This window comes from Sciurus carolinensis, chromosome 5 (assembly GCF_902686445.1).
Source record: "Sciurus carolinensis chromosome 5, mSciCar1.2, whole genome shotgun sequence".
NCBI classification, from domain to species: Eukaryota; Metazoa; Chordata; class Mammalia; order Rodentia; family Sciuridae; genus Sciurus; species Sciurus carolinensis.
In genome coordinates this window covers 31,706,331-31,726,385 of record NC_062217.1, presented here as the reverse complement: position 1 = coordinate 31,726,385, position 20,055 = coordinate 31,706,331, and the positions used below count along the sequence as shown (strand labels likewise).

Below are 20,055 nucleotides of genomic sequence, written 5' to 3'. Positions count from 1 at the left end.
AGGAAAGAATAATTTTTTAAAACACATTTACATACACCCAAAATGGTTGATGCTAATAGTTATAGCTCAGGACTATATATGTATACCACATTTTTTTGTAAGTCACTTTTAATAATCTTTGGAGGGGTCTCTGACAAAATGTTTAGGAAAATGTAGTAATTTTTAAATTAGGAGAGCTTTATAGCACTATTAAATTCTAGTAAATACATTAAACTTTATAAATGGATAGAATGGCATTAAAACCTGTTTTTAATAAAAATTTCCACAAAAGTCTTGCAACATGAACAGACAATATAACTTTTGATCTGAATTTAAAAATGCACAGTGGGGGCTGGAATTGTGGCTCAGTGATGGAGTGCTTGCCTGGTATATGTGGGACCCTGGGTTGGATATTCAGCACCACATATAAATAAATAAAACAGAAAAGATCCATTGATAACTAAAAAAAAATTTTTAAAAAGTTCACAATGTATTTAATGTCACATGGAAGAAAAAAAAGTGCTACTTTGGGAATCTGCATTCATAAATTTTGGTGAATTAGGATTATTCCTTTAATTATTTACTGAACACCTTTATGAAATAAAAAAAAATTCATTTACCAAATTATCCAAAAAAGTGAAATAGTTCCAAAGTAACATCTGTTAGGTTCTGGCATACCTAGATATTTATTTACCAATTGTTTTTATGTTTTCTTTGAGGATAGTTGAAATTTAATAAATATGCTGTAATTGGTAAAGTCTTTTTCCTTTTCAGTAGTGGTAAATGCAGACTATATATTACATACTTTGTGCTAACTATACTTAAGGATTCATCTTAGAAGATGAATATTAAATTTTTCAAGCCTATGACACTAATCTACTCAAACAATAAAAGTGAAGCACAGAAAATGAGATCTCAGAAACACTGGATGTGTTTCTTCATTTAAAAAAAAAAACTTTTTAATTAAACCATCCAATTTAATGTTTTTATATGGCACTTTAGTTTTGAAGGTAAAGTGATCTAGAGACAGCTGACAAAGAAATTATAACTGCAATTCCTTGGTGAAAATGTTAATGACAGCAAAATATTGTTTAATTAGATGATTGCGGCATCTGGATTAACACGCTTTAAGAGCGATGTTCCTGTGCTTGTCTGCTTCTTCACACTTTACAGACATTTTGTCATCTCCAGGTCATTAGGAAAGAATTTTTAATGATTTTTCTAGAAGCAAGCAGTTCAAGTTACATCTAATTAGATGACAATAATAAGCCCAACACATGCAGTAGCTAAATATATACATAATTAACCAGGGAGGGCTTGTTCATCACAGAGTAAAAAAGTGGAAAATGCTAAACAGGAGAAAAAGGTTGGGTTGGGGAAGTTGTGCTGAATTCATTAGCTGATCATATGAAAAACAACTCAAAAACCTTTAAAAAAATTCTCAAGTCTAACAGAGGATCATTTACATGTAGCTATGTTAGTAATCACTCTGCTATTTTTTGAAACAATTCAAGAATGCCAGACTCTAACATCTCTTTCCTAGTATTATTTAATAGTGTAAAATGAGGCATAGGTTGTACCTTCAGAACACAATGAATAGAAATCAGGTCAACTCTAGGAATTAGAGGCGGAAACCCCATTTTTCGTCAAACTCTAAGCATCATTGAAATTCTTTCACATAATTTTCCACACAATATTCTTTGAAAAAAAATCCCAAGTGTTTCAAAAATAGTAAAATAAATGACTAAGTTGGATTCTCATGCAGTTTTCGAAAGCTCTCAAAGAATATCTAAAGAAATGGCAAAAGCAGAATAAGGACCTGTAGGCGGAGCAGGTTCCCAATGACAGCACCACACACAAAAAGCAAAACAGAGAAATCACCAAAATTTCAAATGAGATACTTTGGTCTAGGCTTATGAGTATTGTAATTTGTTACAATTACACTTTTTCATATTCCTACTTATCCACAGTAAATATTTATGAAACTTGTGAATAGAATAAAACAAAGGTTATGAATAAATACAGGTTTTTAGGTAGGACTCTTTGAAAAACAGCATGTTTTCTGAATATTTGACAAATTTCTTTGTCATAGCAAAAATGTGAGCTTATTTATATGCAACTATATATTTATATCTAGATTTTTTTGTTTACATCAGGCAAGGGTCAACATCATTTAATAATAGAATACTGTATCATAGGCCTTACAGTGTCTTACATTTTAAAGCATCTAGAAAGGATAAAAATAAAATCAGTCAAGTATGAGAGACATTACAAAACAGAAAGCAAGAAATGTACTTTATATTTCATATTAAAATAATGTTTTGGGGAAAAAAGATAAATTTTGTGCGTAAGATAGTAATCAAAATATTTATAGAAAATGTGATATTTATCAAGTCCCCATGACCTATATTTTTAAAACATGAAGAATAAAAGATTTTTTCATCTTTTCTATCAGATTCCAATTCTGCAACTCTTCTTTTTAATCTAGGAGGTTTTGAGACTCCTTCACCCTGCAACTCTGGTAAATTCACACGACAGATTACAGAATCATGCAAATCCTTACAAAGCATAAATATAAATCAGTTCAATGTTATGAATATTTCCTGGGCAAAACTGCTCCCCCCAACAACCTAATACTGTCAATGAGAAGATGAACTATAGACATAAAATGCTCAGGATACACTAACATAAGTGTAGCACACACATTATTGTGTGCTATAGAAGATTAATAAACTTTTCTTTAGGTATGTCTTTTAACAAATATAAGTATAGTATAGTGATTCCCAAAGTATGACCACTGGTATCAGCATCAAGTTGGAACTCGTTAGAAATGAAAATTCTTCAACTTTACTCCAAGTCTACAGAGTCAGAACTTCTAGTGTCTAGTGATGTTTGTTTTAAGGCCTGATTCTGATGCCTGGTGGTACTAAGTCCCTCTCTGGCAATCTGTCATGAGAAGATCAAGGTCATCTCTCCTTCCCAGGAGTCTGCATCCAATGACTGCAGAGTAGAGACAATGAAGGCCTGGTCCCCTTGTCTCAAGGTTTGGGTTACCATCCCAGCCTCTCGCTGCTTCTCCAGGGATTTATGAGGCCTCTGCTGCAACTGCATTGAAACTCAACTTCTCCTACTCACTTCTACTTTCTCCTCTCCCCCACTGATCTTGACTGATCCCAAGAGCACTCTTCAAAAAACCTCCTTGTTTAAATCTCAGCTCAGTCTGTTTCTCTAAGACCTCACTGAAAACATGACCAAGTTTTACATTAAAGTCAACAATTCCAGGCCCCACCTTACAGTAGAACATAACAGTAAAATAAACTTTAAAGGGCTCTTTTGATGAAATGCAAAAGAAAATGATAAAATTGTCTTAAGTCATTCACTGTTTAGGTTTTAAAAACATTTAAGAAATTAAAACTGATGACCAAAGACGAAATGGCACCAGAACGATCCTGGAGCATACTGCACTCTGTTGTGGAGTCAAAATACCTAAATTTTAATCTGATTTTGTCACTGATTAGCTCTGTGACTTGAGGAAGTTATTTAACTTTTCTTTATGGTGTTTCTTTATCTGTGAAATGGGCTTAAGAATGGAACCTAACTCTTGGGGCTATTGTGAGAATTAAATTATTAAATACACATAAAGCCCTGAGGACAATATTTGGCACAGTGTAAGTCCCTCAATAAACATTAACTACTATTTACTATTTTTTGAATATTGATATCAGTAACTAAAGAAGTATTTCAAAAGGAATACTGAAACAAAACAAACAATAAAAACACTATTATTTTTCTTTTTCTGAATCTTGATATCAATAATAATTTAAAAAATGCTTTGAAAAGAGTAGAATAAGACAGAAGCCAATCACTTCTTAGTTTTGGATTACCTAAGAAATTAAATATAATTTTTCAAAAACAGTTCTAAAATCCTCTATAGAAATAATAAATCTTAAGTTTCAATACACTAAACAAAATAAATATTTGCTGGACAGTAACTGTGTACCTAAAACTGTGCAATGAAACAGAATGATTATGAACCTAATACTAACAAGAGTGATAGAGTGATATTGGTACAATTTGACATCTTTTTTTTTTTTTGCAGTGCTGGGGATTGAACCCAGGGCCTTGTGCTTGCAAGGCAGGCACTCTACCAACTGAGTTATCTCCCCAGCCCACAATTTAACATCTTGATATTACCTTATATTCTAGGATCCTTAAAGAACTCTGAAAGATGTTTTAATAAGAAAACATGGGATATACACCATTGTCCACAATTCAGGAACACAGCCAATTCTAATTACTGCCCTAACAAGTTTTAAATCGTGGGACTAGCGAAGTTTCTCTATGAAACAAGCACCCAAATCTTCAATGCTGGTGCTCAGAATAAACTGGTACTCCTACTTAGAACTTCGAGAGGAAGGAAAGAGAAGAATTATTAGGAATATATCCAGGGAGAGTACCTGACGATACTTATATTCATAACTTCTTCCAATTGCCATCTACTTACACAGATTTGTTTTACTTGGATAATCATCAGTGTCTGATAATATCCTGGAAGAGATCATTTTTGTCTTTTCTTTGAAGCTTTCCTTGAGTAGACTATCTCATATTAATTTCTCCTGTCTCTCAACTTTTATTACACTCAATGGCACTTCACTGCATACTTTCTCCTAGGTTCTAAGTGTTTTTATATGCACATCTTGTTCTGATAAGTAGATCTTAAAGGGACAGAACAATGATGCTCAAACTTGTTGCATCAGAACCACCAAAAGGCTTGCTAAAGACAGATTGCTGGCCTCCACAGCCAGAGTTTCTGAGTAGGTAGGTTTGAGGAGTCTGAGAATTTGCATCTCTAACAAGCCCCCAGGTGGTAGCCTGTGCTGCCACACAGGGAACCACACTTTGAGAAGAATTGAGTAACAACGTCCTACATAGTGTCATTTACTTCTGTTTTGGCAATCCCTGCTGCCACTCATATCACCCAAATCTTCACTGCATGTTATTTTCTTTTTGAAATCCCCTCTGCTTACTTCCTGCTGAACTCTTGCTCATGTTTCAATTCCCAATTTAAATGTCATCTATGAGAAGCTTTTCTTGATCTCTTAGTTTTAATGGCTTCAAGATTTGTGACCCCAAATGGCTAGATGTATGAACCCATTTTAATACTTATCACTTTCTACTGGAATTGCTGGTATATGTGTCTGTTTTCTTGACTACACTATGATCTCTTCAAAGGCAGAAAAACATACTTTATTTGCTTCTGTAGTCACAGTGCAAAATAGAGCCTGCGAAACAGTGAAAGTGTAGTAATTATTCACCAAAACAAAGACTGAGATCCCAATTAGAATAAGATATACTCCATGTTTGTATAAATGTCAAAATAGACTCTACTGTCATGTGTATCTAAAAAGAACAAAAATAAGAGTGAACAAAACTGATGTCAATCTACATTTCTGAAATACTCTCCTCATAGCACTAACTTTATGCTATTTCAATCCTGATTCACAGCATACCTGATTATCATTTTAATTTTCCTCAAACTCCATACTGTATTCTCTTCTATTCTGAAACTATGTTGACTCCTAAAAGCATCTTTATATTCTGGCTCTTATCTATATCTCCAATATTAGCTGTTCTCTGCTCTGGTCAAGATACAATACTCATATCTCTGAATATACCATATGCATTCAACTGGCAGAAACTGGTGAAGCTCTAAACCTTATTTCTCCCCAAATTTTCTCTCCCTCCCTATCTCTTTCTCTCTCCCTTTTCTCCCCCTTCTTCTTTCTTTCTTTAATTCTTTCTATGTGGTACTGAGAATTACACAGTTCGATCTTGCGATGTTCTACCACTGAGTTACATTCACAATCCTTTTTATTTTTAGCATGAATCTTGTTAAGTTGTCGAGGTTGACCTGGAACTTGCAATCCTCTTGCCTCAGCCTCCTGAGCAGTGTGCCACCATGTCTGGTGCCCAAACACATTTTAAAAATCTTCCCTTCTGCAGCACTCACTATTTACAAAAATTATTCAAAACTTAATATCGGCTGCCTTAAATGTTCTTATTTATGTATACTTCATTTAGCCAATTAGATTGTAAGTGCTCTGAATTCCTAGTCCCTAGATTAATTACATTTTTATCTCATTCTTTTAATGTGTAGTTTTAATAATTATTTACAAACACCTAATAAATTCTTTTTAAAAAAGTCAGTGGTGTATATACTTTTTATGTAAGCAGATAAAGCAAGTTCCATTGATAAAAGAAAGAATGAAAATAAGAAAGGAGGAAAGAAAGAAAGAAAGAGAAAGAGAAAGAGAAAGAAAGAAAGAAAGAAAGAAAGAAAGAAAGAAAGAAAGAAAGAAACTTTTAAATTCCCCTGATGGTTCTACCAGCTCTGGCTCAGAAATCCAAAGGTTATTCAAACCAGAAAAAGGCATACTGATCTCTGGACTACTCAGGGGCAACTTTTGGAAGGAACTGCAATGTTGTTACCTCTATCCAGATTCAGATACCACTGTCTTTCCAGAGTTAGAGAAAGAGATTCCCAGAAAGCAACAGTCATGAAGTGGATGGTAGTTTGCCCCATATTTTGTTAGAAATCTACCCTACGTGAGCAAATGCAGCAGGAGAAGATGGAGACTAGGAGAGTCCTTTAGAACAATGATCTAGACAAAGGGTAGAGTGAATCCCATCTGAGAAGAATAAAACCATTTAATATGAATGTCTGCTACACTAGAAACTGAATTGGAAGTGAGCTGTATCACCCCGATCTCTAGTTTTATACCAAACAGCTCCAAATAACTAGCACAGTTCAGAAAAAAACACAAGCCCATCTAATGGTAGGCACTGAGACTTGATAAATTTCTGAAGAACAGACAATAGAAAGGTTTACCAGGGAATATGGGAAAAAAAACACCTCAGTCAAACATAAAGAGTATACTATCCTGAAAAATTGAGTAAAGAGCCACATAGTGGAAACTAATACACTGAATGAAGAAGAAACTTTCAATAGTTTGAATTCTTAATAAATGAAAAGACATGAATTCCAAAAGATATGCAGTTAATAACAATCTGGATTCTGGCTGGTAAATTATATTTACAAAAATAAGTAATGAATGAAGATAAAAAAATTGAATTAAGTTTCTTAATGGGAGTGTTTAAAAATTTTGATATGCTTTTGAGTACAAAAACAGGAGAAACACATTATAGGAAGCTTTAAAAAATTAAATATATCTCTAGGAGAATTAATAAAAAGTTGCCCACATTCTAAATCCCTAGAGAGGTGGGCCGAAAATTATTCATGTGGTCAAAAAGAACAGTACAACATGAAAAGCAAGAAAACATTAAATTCTTTTATTTCAGGTAGATATGTTCATTCTATATCTATATATAAGTAATATGATAGTTAAATAGTATAACATAATTCTTTTAACTTTGAGGGAGTAAATAGGTTCTTCAAGATACATACGTGTATACTGTACATTTGAATATGTGAAGTTATGTATGGATACCTAAGTAATTAAAATGCAAAAAGATTTCAGCATTTCAAATAACTTTCCTTTTGTTGACAAATCATGCTCACCTGCCTATTTAATATATGCCTATAATATCCATAGTTATACCTGCATATGATAAGATTATTAAAAGTACTATTACATAGTTATATTTTAAAGCAATGATTAAGAGCAGTACATTACTCTAAGTTCATGGTTGTGGGCATTCATTCATAACAAAACAATAATAGTTACTTAAATTCATTTAAGTGTAAAAATTTTTCATAGAGCCTAATTTACAGAAGAAAACCTTTGTAGTTCAACATGAATGAGGTCTTTTGGAGCTTAACTTAAGAAAAAAGAATGAGGTACTTAAATCTCATAGACATATATTTAACCACTGACAACCAGCGATTTAGCAGAGAAACAAAGCCACTACCCTCCTTTTAATTTATAAGCACAGTGACTGTGGAGGTGGCTGGCAGTTACTTATCATTTAGAAAATGTAATCTGATTTTTTATTTTTACATGAAGATTTTAAGGAAAAAGATGCTGTAACCCAATCATGCCATAATCCAGGTGACATCTGTACTAGGCAGGATTCTGTTGTTATTCTCCTGTCTAGCTGCAATTGCTGAGAATGACAAAGTAGTGAAATTACATTTTCCCATTATTATTTCCAGACACTCTCTGGCAATGGTTTGTTGACTCTAATAAACCTTCAGACAAAGCTGTCAGCAAAGGAAATGGCAGAAGGAGAGCAAGGAAAAGCCTCTTCAACAACAAATGCATCTAAAATCTTGGTATTAGCTTGTACAGCTTCTGATAAAATTTAATGTGAGTGCTTCAATATTTATTTTAGTGCTGCATTGGAATTCCAAAGAGAAAAAATGCATCACATCAAGTCATATTAACAATGATTTTGATGAACATAAACACACTGTGAGTTTAAAAAAATGAGATGTCTTACCTGCTATGGTATTAAGAAACATCAAATATTCGAAGTTTGAAATTTCCCTTCTTTGCCAGCGCTGAGTCATGTTGGAAGATTTATAAAGCTGCCGAGGAGTGGCCAACGATATCCTCCTGTTAAGCGTACCATAACAAACACAGTCTCTTTTAGCTCATGACTTTTAAAAATCCAGTACTAACTAATGTATTGGTTTGGAATTACTGAATTTAAAATACTTCATAGTTTGTTTTTCTTAGACAAATATGAAAATATATTTTAAATGTGAAAATAAGCAATATTTGAGGATCCTATTACAAAGAAAATACTAAGGATAAGCCTATTTGAAAGCAATTCTATTTGTGAAAATATAACAGTAAATGGGTATTTACAAGTAAATAAGAAGAAAAAAGATAAAACCATACTCAAAATAAATCAAGGTAGTTTTTATACAATATAGTAAATCTACTCCATGTTAACAAACTAGATAGATAATTGAGTCAAGTGTCTGCTTGCAAGTATTTGACTTAAATCTTACATAGTAATGGTGACTGTCACTGACTTTTAAGTCTGACTCTATCCACAGTGTGTATGGCCTCTACACACAATATATATCCCTCTAATGAGGTCAAAAGCAAATAACTGAAAACTTAGAATAAATGTATAGTTCCAGAAGAAGGGACATAAGAATAGCATTAGGGAATAAATCAGAATAAGTTTTACAACTTATAATACTTTCCACGTTCAAAGTAGTTATCTGAATATAATGGAAGTTGGTACATTAAGAAAATTATGATAAAGCTTAAAGGGTTTTTTTAAAATGATCAATGAAGTTTCCTAAACTTTTAAAATTCATGACACCCCTGGTGTCTCAATGATTTTTCATGGTGCCCTTTGGCCAAGAGAAATACCTAACAGCTCTGTTTATTAAGTAGTCAGGTCTAAACAATTCAGTAAATACTAAAGAACTGTCATGGTTTGGAAGTGGTTTGAGTGTGTCTCCCAAATGTTCATGTGCTGGAAGCTTGGTGCCTCATGGTGGTATTGAGCCTGCAGAACCTTAAGAACTAGGAGCTTACAGAAGGTATTAAGTCATAGGGGTACTATCTTTGGAAGGAATTCATGCTGCCTCCTGGATTGAGTTAGTTCTCAAGACAACAGGCTGCTATAATGTGGAGCCATTATGGGTGGGTCTTTGATTCCTTGTTCATGCAAACATTTCCCCTCTCATTCTCTCCTATGTTGTGACATTAACAAAGGGGCCCTTGCCACGGGCTGAACAGACAAGGCATCCTTGGAATTTCAGCCTCCAAAAACTGTGCATTAATAACAATTAATATAAAAATGTGATTGATTTAAGAATTAAAGAAAATGATACTTATAAACTAAAACACAAACTACACTCCCTGGCACATGGGAAGTGCTCAGTAAACAAAAGCTGTAAACATTCATTAATTAAAGGGGTATTCATTAGCCTATGCTAGCTTAATGGAAATATTCCCTTTGTTCTAAACCTTTGCTTATTAATCGACCATCTGATTTACAATGTGATCTCTGTGGTGGGCTTGCCCATGAATTGGTCTAAAGAATTTTGAAGTCAATTGTTTTGTTAGGATACCTGCCTTTGAATTTGATAGTGTTTTGTTGTTATTGTTTAAAATTAGTATGTTGAGGCTTTAACTTAAAAGTTCCCTAGAATTGGGTAAACTGTGCTTAACTGACAAAACCCAATATCAAAAAAGCAAAGCAAAGAATGGATCTCTAGACTTCTTTGTGATTCTACCAAGATACTGAAGAGGTTCTACTTTGTAGGAGTCAGGTATCATTCCTTCTCTTTGACAACTCTCTAAATGTAATGAGACCTTACACCACACACACACACACACACATACACACACACACACGCATACACACACACACATGCATGCATGCACATGCTCATAGATGTGCATATCTACCTAGCTACTTATTTGAAAGTATGTACATATGTGCATGCATGTATATGTGTATCAAGCACATCTTTTTACAGTTTACAAAGTGACTTTAATTCTCTCAAAAGATTCTCAAATGACTCTGCAAAGATATTGTCCCCATTTTATGGTGGGTGAGAGTGTCATTCCTCTTTCCTAGCATTATCCAGCCAATATTTACTGAGTTCCTACTAAATACTCAGCTCTTATTGCTACCCAGCTGGTGGCAGGTCTAAGCCTAAATTTAGGTCCCGCCACCCTCTTCTGTTCTTTCTAAGACTATATGTCTCAGGATGTATAAAAAACTAAGCCTGTAGGAATAGTATTAGAAAACTAAGAATGAGTTAAACCTTTAGGGAAAAATCAATCCATGGACAACAGAAGGGTTGAATGCCTCCATGAATTAACAGAGAAAGAAACACTACTTATCATTTACTTTCCTTCCAGAACAATAATCTTCCCAAAGTCAAAGTGAGATCAAATGTGGTTAAAAGAAATGGATACTCATAAGTAAGAAACATAGTAAGAGCACTACTGATGGTTTTGAATGAATTCAGATTCAAGTTCAGACTAGTCCAAGAGCACTGAAGGATATCACACATGCCCTCCAGAAACCCTTCAGTAAACTTTCAGTAGTGATGGTCATTGAGAAAGCTGCCAGGAAGCAGGAGATTACTCTTAAAAAGAAAAACACATAGATGTATTTGTGAGTTCTTAATGTTCATTTCTGGAAAAATTCTAGAATTGATGATTAAATAAATAGACTGTAAGCACATGGGAAAGGAGGAAGTGATTACCGTGAGTCAGCTTTGATTCAATAAGAACAAGTCTTGCAAAACTAACCTCATTCTCTTTGATAGATTAAATGCATTTTTCTCTGACCTGTGTTTTATATAAGTGCTTCATTATCTAGTAACATCTTAGTTGAATCTTGTCATTCTACTAGGAAATATCCTGAGCATGTGCATACATGTCAGTGAATTGTTCTTGTACTGTATAAAAAAAGAGAATAGATAAGATGTAATACAAGGGAACTAAAGCTGAATAGCACTTAAAAAGCACTTCTGCAATTAGGCACTGTGCTAGGTGCTGTAGATTAAAAGATAAATAAAACACAGTCCCTGTCTTTAAAATGTCTGTAACCTATTTAAGGAAAGATAGACAAAGATTAGTTTCTTTCCATCCTGGTAGTACACTGCAAGAGTCCTTAGGAACATAACAGTCTATGTGGTAGAAATTGTTGCATGTCTACCCAAAGCCTATCTCCCTTCTTTTACGTTAATGCAATCCTTGTTTTGTTCAGGTAGGAGGAAGCAAGGAGCAGAGGTATGTTTGCTATAAATTGTAGGTGATCACTGGGCTAAGCCATCAAACACTCCTTACTATTTTAGGAGTGGGAAGGTGATCCCATTCTGATCAAACAGACTTAAGATAAAAGATTACTGAAGACCTGTAAGAAATGTACACCTTCCTAAAACAGAGAAGTTTAAAGAGAAATCCTTTGTATCTTTTTTCCTACTTTAATGTAGTTGTGTGAGGATGAGATGTATAGAGCAGTAGTGGTAATTTTGTGAACATGAGGCCAACTTAAGAGTCCTGACATCATTGAATCTCTATCTCAATACTGGTAATGCCTTTACTGTAGGTATTTTATATTAAGCATATGTGCGTTTGTGTGCACGTGTGCGCGCACACACACACACACACACACACACATACACACACACACAAAGAGAAAGAGAGAAAACCCCCCCTACTTTTAGTTAGGTATTCAATTACTTGGAATCAAAACCAGACTAATTACTTCAGCAACATGTATGATTGTGTTTTCTGCTCCCAGTAGTATCTTTTAATAAAATAAGGTTTAAAAATGATTTTTCTAAAACACCAAGATGAAGATTTAGGTAATGGCTAAAACTCTGCCAAGACTACTAATCTCAGTAAACTCCAAGAGTTTTATTATTTTAGTGAAAAAGCATATATACATAGCATTTATAAAAGCATAATTCATATACTATTACACAGCAATTAGGCATAAACATCTTGAAGCATTTGGTATGTTTTCTATAAGATTTTAGTAAGAAACATGTCTTCATTATATACATATAATTTTACCTATGATGTGCAATCAACTTTTTTACTTATTCTTCTAGATATGTATTAAATAAAATTCTGCCTTAATTATTTTGTAATTCTCAAAATAGCTGTTTTCATAATCTCTTTCCCTACAAATAACTCACAGAGAATGAGAATTCCTTGATCCTTGAAATAATTATAATGGTACAACCACACTGACATTTCTGTCATACCAAGATTGAAATATGTGAATAAACCAAAGATAATGTGTGATATGATAATAATTACCTGGCTTGCGGCAGACCATAGCTGGTCCCTACTCCAACCCGAGGCAAGCTGTAAACAACTTTTTTAACTGTTGCTTGATCAGGAAAATTAAACATTACCGAGGCTGTGGTAGGAAGAAAAGAACATGATTTAGAAAACTGCAGTAAAGCTAAGCATTAATTTAAGAAATCATTTTCAAGTGTCTATCATGATTTATTTGTAAAGGCAACAAATTTTCATGGAAAAATCAGCCTTCTCTATAACTTGTCCATGTGAAACAATGGTTAACATTTAAAACAAATGAATTCTTTCTTATTTTTAAAAAAGAATTTTTGTGCTTTAGCGAGAACCTACTCAGGGGAGAAATAAACTGACAAAAATCAAGAGAGTCTTACACCATGTAAATGAATAACATCTAAATATGAGCACATTTTTCTTTCAAGATATTTAAGAACACTTACTTCGATTTGCCATAAATACTTCCAGAGCAGTGTTTTGTAGAAGATAACGTCTTGAAAATACGGCTCGTATCTCACTGAACATCCATTTTCCATGAAGTCCTTCCGTGTATGCAAGAACCTGAAATAAAGAGTTTAAAGGAAAGTGGAAATCATTAAGTATGTATTTAAGACTCTGATAGTATCTTAGTTGGTGCTCTACTAGAGTCAGTAAATTGGGGATTATCTTTCTGAATTCATGATAGTCAATCACTTGATACTGTATATTTGCAAAGTTTCTGCCTTTCTAAATTGTCTTAATTGGTTCATGGGGAAATGAAGGAGTGGAAAAATTACATGTTCAAGGTGACCTTGTGACTTAAAATATACTGTTTTGAGTATCATTAATTGGATCTGGTGACCACCTGTAACATATACTGTTGGTTCTTTCCAATTTCCCTTCTCCCCTTTCTTCCTTACTTAATGGAAGACCAGTTATTCCAAAAGTGTTTGTTTAGTCACCCCAGGAAATGGATCCTGATTAGTATCAGGCAGGACTCAGCAAACTGTTTCTGTAAAAGGTTGAATGGTAAATGTTTTAATACTTTGCAGGGCATGTGGTCTGTTACAACTATGCAACTTTGCCATTGTAGTGTGAAAGCAACCATAGACAATATATAAAAAAAATGGGTACGTTCCAATAAAGCTGAATTTGGAACATGCAGGGACCAGAATTTGGCTTGGCCCATGGTCTAAGCCAATCATAACAATGTTATTTTCTGTTTGTCCTAATTCCCCAACCCTCCACTGGCTAATAAGAACACAGCTAGAGGCAGCTGAGGATGTTTTAGAAGAGGGAATAAATGAATCACATGTAGCTGGCACACCCTTTCCGCCTTCTTGCTCCAATGGAGATGTGATGGCTAAAACTGTAGCAGCAATTGTATAATCATGAGAGAGGAAAGTCAAGGTACTTGCAGCAAGGTTGGCCCTAACATTGAGCTACTGAAACAACTTGAGCCCCCATCCATCACAGGACTTCTTGTTATATGATATCAATTCATATTTAATTAAGCCACAGTTATCATGTCTAAAACAAACACATTCCTTCTTGATACACTAGTATATTTTAACAAAACATAAATTCATTTTCTACTTGCTTTGGTATTCTTAAATTTGCTTTGGGGGAATGCAGACTACTTTTTGAGTTTTATATACATTAGATTTCTTAAGCTTCGAAAAGTTGTTATAAATTCCTTTGTGAATATTCTTTCTTTAGGAAATAAATATAAAATATGTATGTATATAATATTTTGGTCCTTTTATGTTTTGAAAAATCCCATTTTCTAACCCTTAATTCATTTTTGTCTTTCTCTAGAAACTGGAAGGTTTTTGGAAGCAGCCATATATCTATTTAAATCCTGAGCCATTTTAGAGTCAGAGGTCTATTAAATCTCAGTTCTGCTATTTGTTAACTATAGGATCTTGAGAAAATAATCTAACTCAGTCTAACTTTTGTTCTTTGAAGAAAAGTGACAATAATACCTATTATTGGTTAGTTTAAGCAAAGATGATGAAAATAAAATATATGGCCCTAGTTGTTATGTTCATAAATTAGATGTGTTCTTCTGGTTGAACAGCATATGACAAGTGTTTTTCAATTTCTAAATGCGAAACTTCGTTCTGTACATTTCACAAAAGGGTTATAGTGACTTTTCATAATTTATATTTGTAAATTCTTAGTCAACTATAATGGTTTCCAGATTTGAATTTCACGGAACAGTATAATTTTTTTTAAAAAAGGGAAGGAATACTAATACATGATTGCTAACTTCTTTTGTGTGTGAAATAAGAAACATTTTAAAACAAAGTTGAAAAATATGTTCAAGTATGACCATTATTTCACTAAAAAAAATTAAATTTGAAAACTCAAATAGTAAGCTGAGCCAAACACGAATCTTCCTATGAAACTGTGTTGGAACCCTCATACCAATACTAATATGCCAGGAAGATACACACACACACATACACACACACACAAATACATCTCACATACATACACCTAGTTATTTTTGTACTCACTTTTGTCTTTGGGAATAATGATATAACTCAAAACACCTAAGCTAGTTTGACTCCTTCAGCACTTTTGAATTTTGAATTTATGGCCTTTCAGGTCTGCCTTTTCCCTTAATTAGTTGCTCTGTGAAAATGCATCTGTGCCCTTTAAAGATTTTTCCTCTGCTAGATGACATGATGATAAACTTTGTCAGGAAAGGGCACTGAAGAGACAATGCAGAGGAAGTCTTTTCTTCCCATTCTGGTGGGCTCACTCAGCAGGTTCCTGGGCCCCAGTACCCAGCTCCTGGGGTGCATGATAGCCAACAGCAACCACTGCCCAGCAGCTTTCTCAGTATTCTCCTTACCTCAAGTATAGCTTCACCAGTCCCCTGGGTAGATTTTTGGAAAGTTCTGGAGGACGGAGTTCCAGTAGGCTGCTCCAGCTGTGTCCCAGAGTGAGCTATAGCTATGCCCTTCCCCAATAACCCTGGGACACCTTATCCTTGGATTCTATGATAGTCCTAAGGCTACTGGCTACTCCTTACATATGCTATTCCCATACAGAGTTATCTTTCTTACCAGCCATTCTGTTGTAGTACCATTTTCTTGCCATAATTTTTATTATAATTATTTATATTATACTTTCTCTGTCTACATTGGTTTGTGGCTTCTCTTCCCTGACTGGATCCAGACTGATCCCAAAACTTGGGAAGATAACAGTAAGGCCTAACACCACTTGGGAAGCGTGTGGAGGATAAAGCCAAAGGTTGTGAGACTGGAGGCAGAGTGACCAGATGGGATACTACTCAGGCAAGTGATGAGGACTTTAATCAATTTGTATACATTTCAGAAATGTAAAGGAATATCATTTATAGTCAATTAAATGCTGAGTTTATGGCATGTTTCTATAAAAGTCTGGGCATCAAGCCCAGGTCTGAAATATGAACTGATACTATAAAATTGTCTCTGTTTTATTTATACCTTTACTGGTTACATAATGTTCTGTGAGTTTTAGGACCTTCTATAGTAACTCTTTATGTTTGTTTTTCATTACAGTCCAAGATATTCTCCTAAGTCATTTAAGTACTTTCATCTATATTTGAGGTTTGTGGTTTTGTTTTCTTTGTTAAGTCAACCTTCCTAGATCATCTGGTTGGCCTGCCTGCTTCTCCAAATCATTTAATACACAATGAGATCTATTGAACAAATACTAACTACCCCATTCAGTTTCACTTTCTAAAAGTTGAATGAGCAAAATTTTTATTATGTCATTCAAGTTATAAACAAGAATATTAGAGCATCATGATTTCAAAGCTTATGGACTGAGCTGTTTTGAGCTGACTACCTGGTATCCAGAAGAAACGAAGGAAGAAAGAGCTCCTGTGAGCCTGCGCTCTGGGGTCTGCCCTACTCACTTGCGAGCTGAAGCACACAGGAAGCAACACAAAACAAAGACAACAGAGGCGCTGTGAACCTCCTACCCACATGTGAGCTTAACACACATTATCTGATGATCATGTGGAGGGGAAGTAGGGCTGCTGTGCACTCATGTGTATCAGACACGTATAATGTTGTCAGAAACATGTATATGGCTGTCAAATCAGGTTCATCTTTTCTTCTTTTAAGGCAGCTAATATTGTGCAAACTAAAATGTCCTTGTTTAGTGATGGCTTCACTGACCTCAAATCATCCAACACATATACTAGAACAAGTAAAACAAATACTTCTTTAAAATGTGAAAAATCTAAATTTTGTGCCAAGTTATTTCCTGTTAAAAACAGAGGAAAAGCCTGCAGAAAGTGGACATGCTCTTCTTGGTGCTCATGAGGTTGTCATTAATCGACACTTGCAGCTTCAACAGCTGAATTAAAGAGTTTGTAATGCAATAAGAAGTTATAAGTCTCCATTACCTTATGGTTCCATATAAATCAATGACTGAGGATTAGAGCAAATATATTCAAGATGGAATAGTTCAAAAGATATTTCAGGCTTACATTCACATGGGATCAACCATGCTCTTTTCATGTCTTCCAGCTGAATGGAGAGGATTGTTTAAGTCCTGAAGGAAAGTCAAACCACAAGATGGAAGAAGCTTGGATTCTACAACAACCATGGGATACCATCTCTGATCACTGCTGTGTGGCACATGGGGCATGGTGTAGGGAGCGACTGTGGAATCCCTTGACTCCACTCCTTGTGTGTCTCAGAGATACTATTTCCCCACAAAAGACATGAAGAAATATTAGATGGGTTATTTCCCATCTCCTTTTTCACATTACCATTCTTCACTAAAAATATAAACAGGTACCTCTCTCATGGTGTACTGACTGGGCTTAAGATCTGGCGAGGGTATAGGAGGCTCAAGCAAGGGCAGATTCAAAATGCTGATGGAGGTGTTATGCCTCCATGACTGGATTAAAGATGAATCCTTTGGCAAGTTGGATGATTTTCCAGTTCTTTACTTTCAAGGAGAAGTTAGATGTAGTTGGGCTGTCATTGAGAGACAATTAAAAATAATGATGATAGACTACTAGGTGATTTTTAGCATTCAACTTGGAAGGAGGACAAAACCCTGAATACTGCTCTAATAAACTTCAGCATTTCTATTTCTATTTATGTATGTGAACAATATTTTCAACACATCTATAAAAAATGTTAGGAATAACTCTAATATTGATTCCTATATTTTTCTAGCAATAAGTAATGTTAATTTGTGGATGTGTTAGCTATTCACCTCTAGATGAATTTCTAATGCCAGTTTGCTTTTTGTGATTGATAATTAATTTTCAAAGTGCAAGATATATTTGTTATTGAACAACTGTATGCTAATAACTATAACAATAACTTATTCCAAATAAGCACTTAAAGTTTTATAGTCTCAGAAATGAGTCAGTAGTGAACAGGAGAGGCTGAGCCCTAACCTTCAGGGGTTCACAGTCAGGTGCAGAATCACAAATAATGGGGAAGTGGGAAACAGTGTCCCAAGCAGAAGGAAGAACATGTATGGAAATAAAGCACGGTGGGCAATAGGTCCTAGTTTTCTGAACACAGATTGTGAGGAGGAGAGCGTGGAAAGTAAAATTAGAATAATAAAGGATGGGTGGGAAGCCAAGGCATAAGGCTAGATCTTGCAACTCATGCTGAAGTTTGGACTTGGTCTGAGAACAATGGAGAGCCACCATAAGATTTTAAAGAGGCAAGATGACTAGATTTACTCTTTAGAAGTCATCATTACAGCTATAATATAGAGGTTATTTTGACTAGAGAAAGGCCACACTGTTCCAAAATCTTTGTAAATGGTATTCTATAATTACGAGTAGAAAATCATGGACTCATTAAAAAAAAAGAGTATTATTTGTACTTCTGTGATAATATCTCTCACACTGTGGTAAATATTTTAAATTCACCTATTTGATTACATATATCCCCTAAGAAATGCTAGACTTCACGAGGGTAGAAACTAGGTTTGTATCTATTAAATTTCCTTACAAAACTTGTACATAGATGTAACTCAGTCAAGTTTTGTTGAATAAAATATTTAACAGTTTAACTTACAAATGAACTGAGTTGCAGCTGGAGTCCTCTGTGCCTATTTCATCTTCAAGTGCATACTCTCCAAATTATGGTAAAATTTTTGAGATGAAAAAATGGTATTGGCAAGGTTACTTCATTCTGTCCTATTCATGAATGTCCCCATGGGTAAACACTAGATCTTTGGCTGTGTTTCATCATTTTCTCAAATTTGGCACACTCTAAAATCTTATATTTCCCCTCTGATGCTATTTTAAAAAGGGATGAGGGTGGAGAGGCCAGACTTCTACCCTACATGAAAAAATATTCAACATCTCTAGCAATTAGAGAAATGCAAATTAAAACTACATTGAAATTTCACTTAACTCCAGTCAGAATACTGATTATCAAGAATATAAGTAACAATAAATGTTAGTGAGAATGTGGGGAAAAGGTACACTCTCTTGCATTGCTGGTGGGACTGCAAATTGGTGCAACCACTCTGGAAAGCAGTATGGAGATTCCTCAAAAAATCTGGAATGGAACCACCATTTGACCCAGCTATCCCACTCCTTGGTATATACCCAAAGGACTTAAAATCAGCCTACTACGGTGATGCAGTCACATTAATGTTTATAGCAGCTTGATTCACAATGGAACCAGCTAAGGAACTATGGAACCAGCCAAGGTGCCCATCAACAGATGAATGGATAACAAAAATGTGGTACATATACACAATGGAATACTACTCAGCCATAAAGAGAAATGAAATTACAGCATTTATTGGTAAAAGGATGGAACTGAAGACTATCATGCTAAGTTAAATAAGCCAATCCCCCAAAATCAAAGGATGAATGTTCTCTCTGATATGTGGATGCTAACTCACAATAAAGGGTAGGGGGTACGGGGAAGAAAAGAAGTACCAAGGATTAGACACTGGGGAATAAAAGGAAGAGAGAGAATGGGAATAGGAAAGATAATAGAATGAATTGAACATTACTTTCCTATGTGCATATATGATAACATGACCAATGTAATTTCTACATTATGTACAACCAGAAGAATGAGAAGTTATACTCCATTCATGTATAATATGCCAAAATACATTCTACTGTCATGTATAACTAATAAAAACAAATTAGAAAAAATAAAGAAACTACTTTCTGTTTTCTAGAAACTGAAATGTTAACTTTTCTTGTACTATTCTGCATTGTGACAATTTTTAAACTAGTTTTATTTGTATATCTTCTGTCTTTAGATTTACTTTCTTCTTTTTCAGATATTTGGAGTTCTGAATCAGGATTATTTTTGAAACAATT

The 20,055-nt window shown here is 34.5% G+C and overlaps 1 protein-coding gene across 7 annotated transcripts in view; it reads right to left on the bottom strand.

Moving 5' to 3' along the window:
- The window catches only part of Nbea (neurobeachin), a 628,163-nt gene that overhangs the window by 99,094 nt on the left and 509,014 nt on the right, over positions 1-20,055 (bottom strand). For all 7 annotated transcript variants that reach the window (XM_047553976.1, XM_047553978.1, XM_047553977.1 and 4 more), the window contains 3 exons: positions 13,193-13,310; positions 12,753-12,855; positions 8,440-8,555 (listed from right to left, as the gene is read on the bottom strand). In XM_047553976.1, coding sequence (XP_047409932.1) covers positions 8,440-8,555; positions 12,753-12,855; positions 13,193-13,310 — 337 coding nt within the window. The remainder of the gene's footprint in view (positions 1-8,439; positions 8,556-12,752; positions 12,856-13,192; positions 13,311-20,055) is intronic.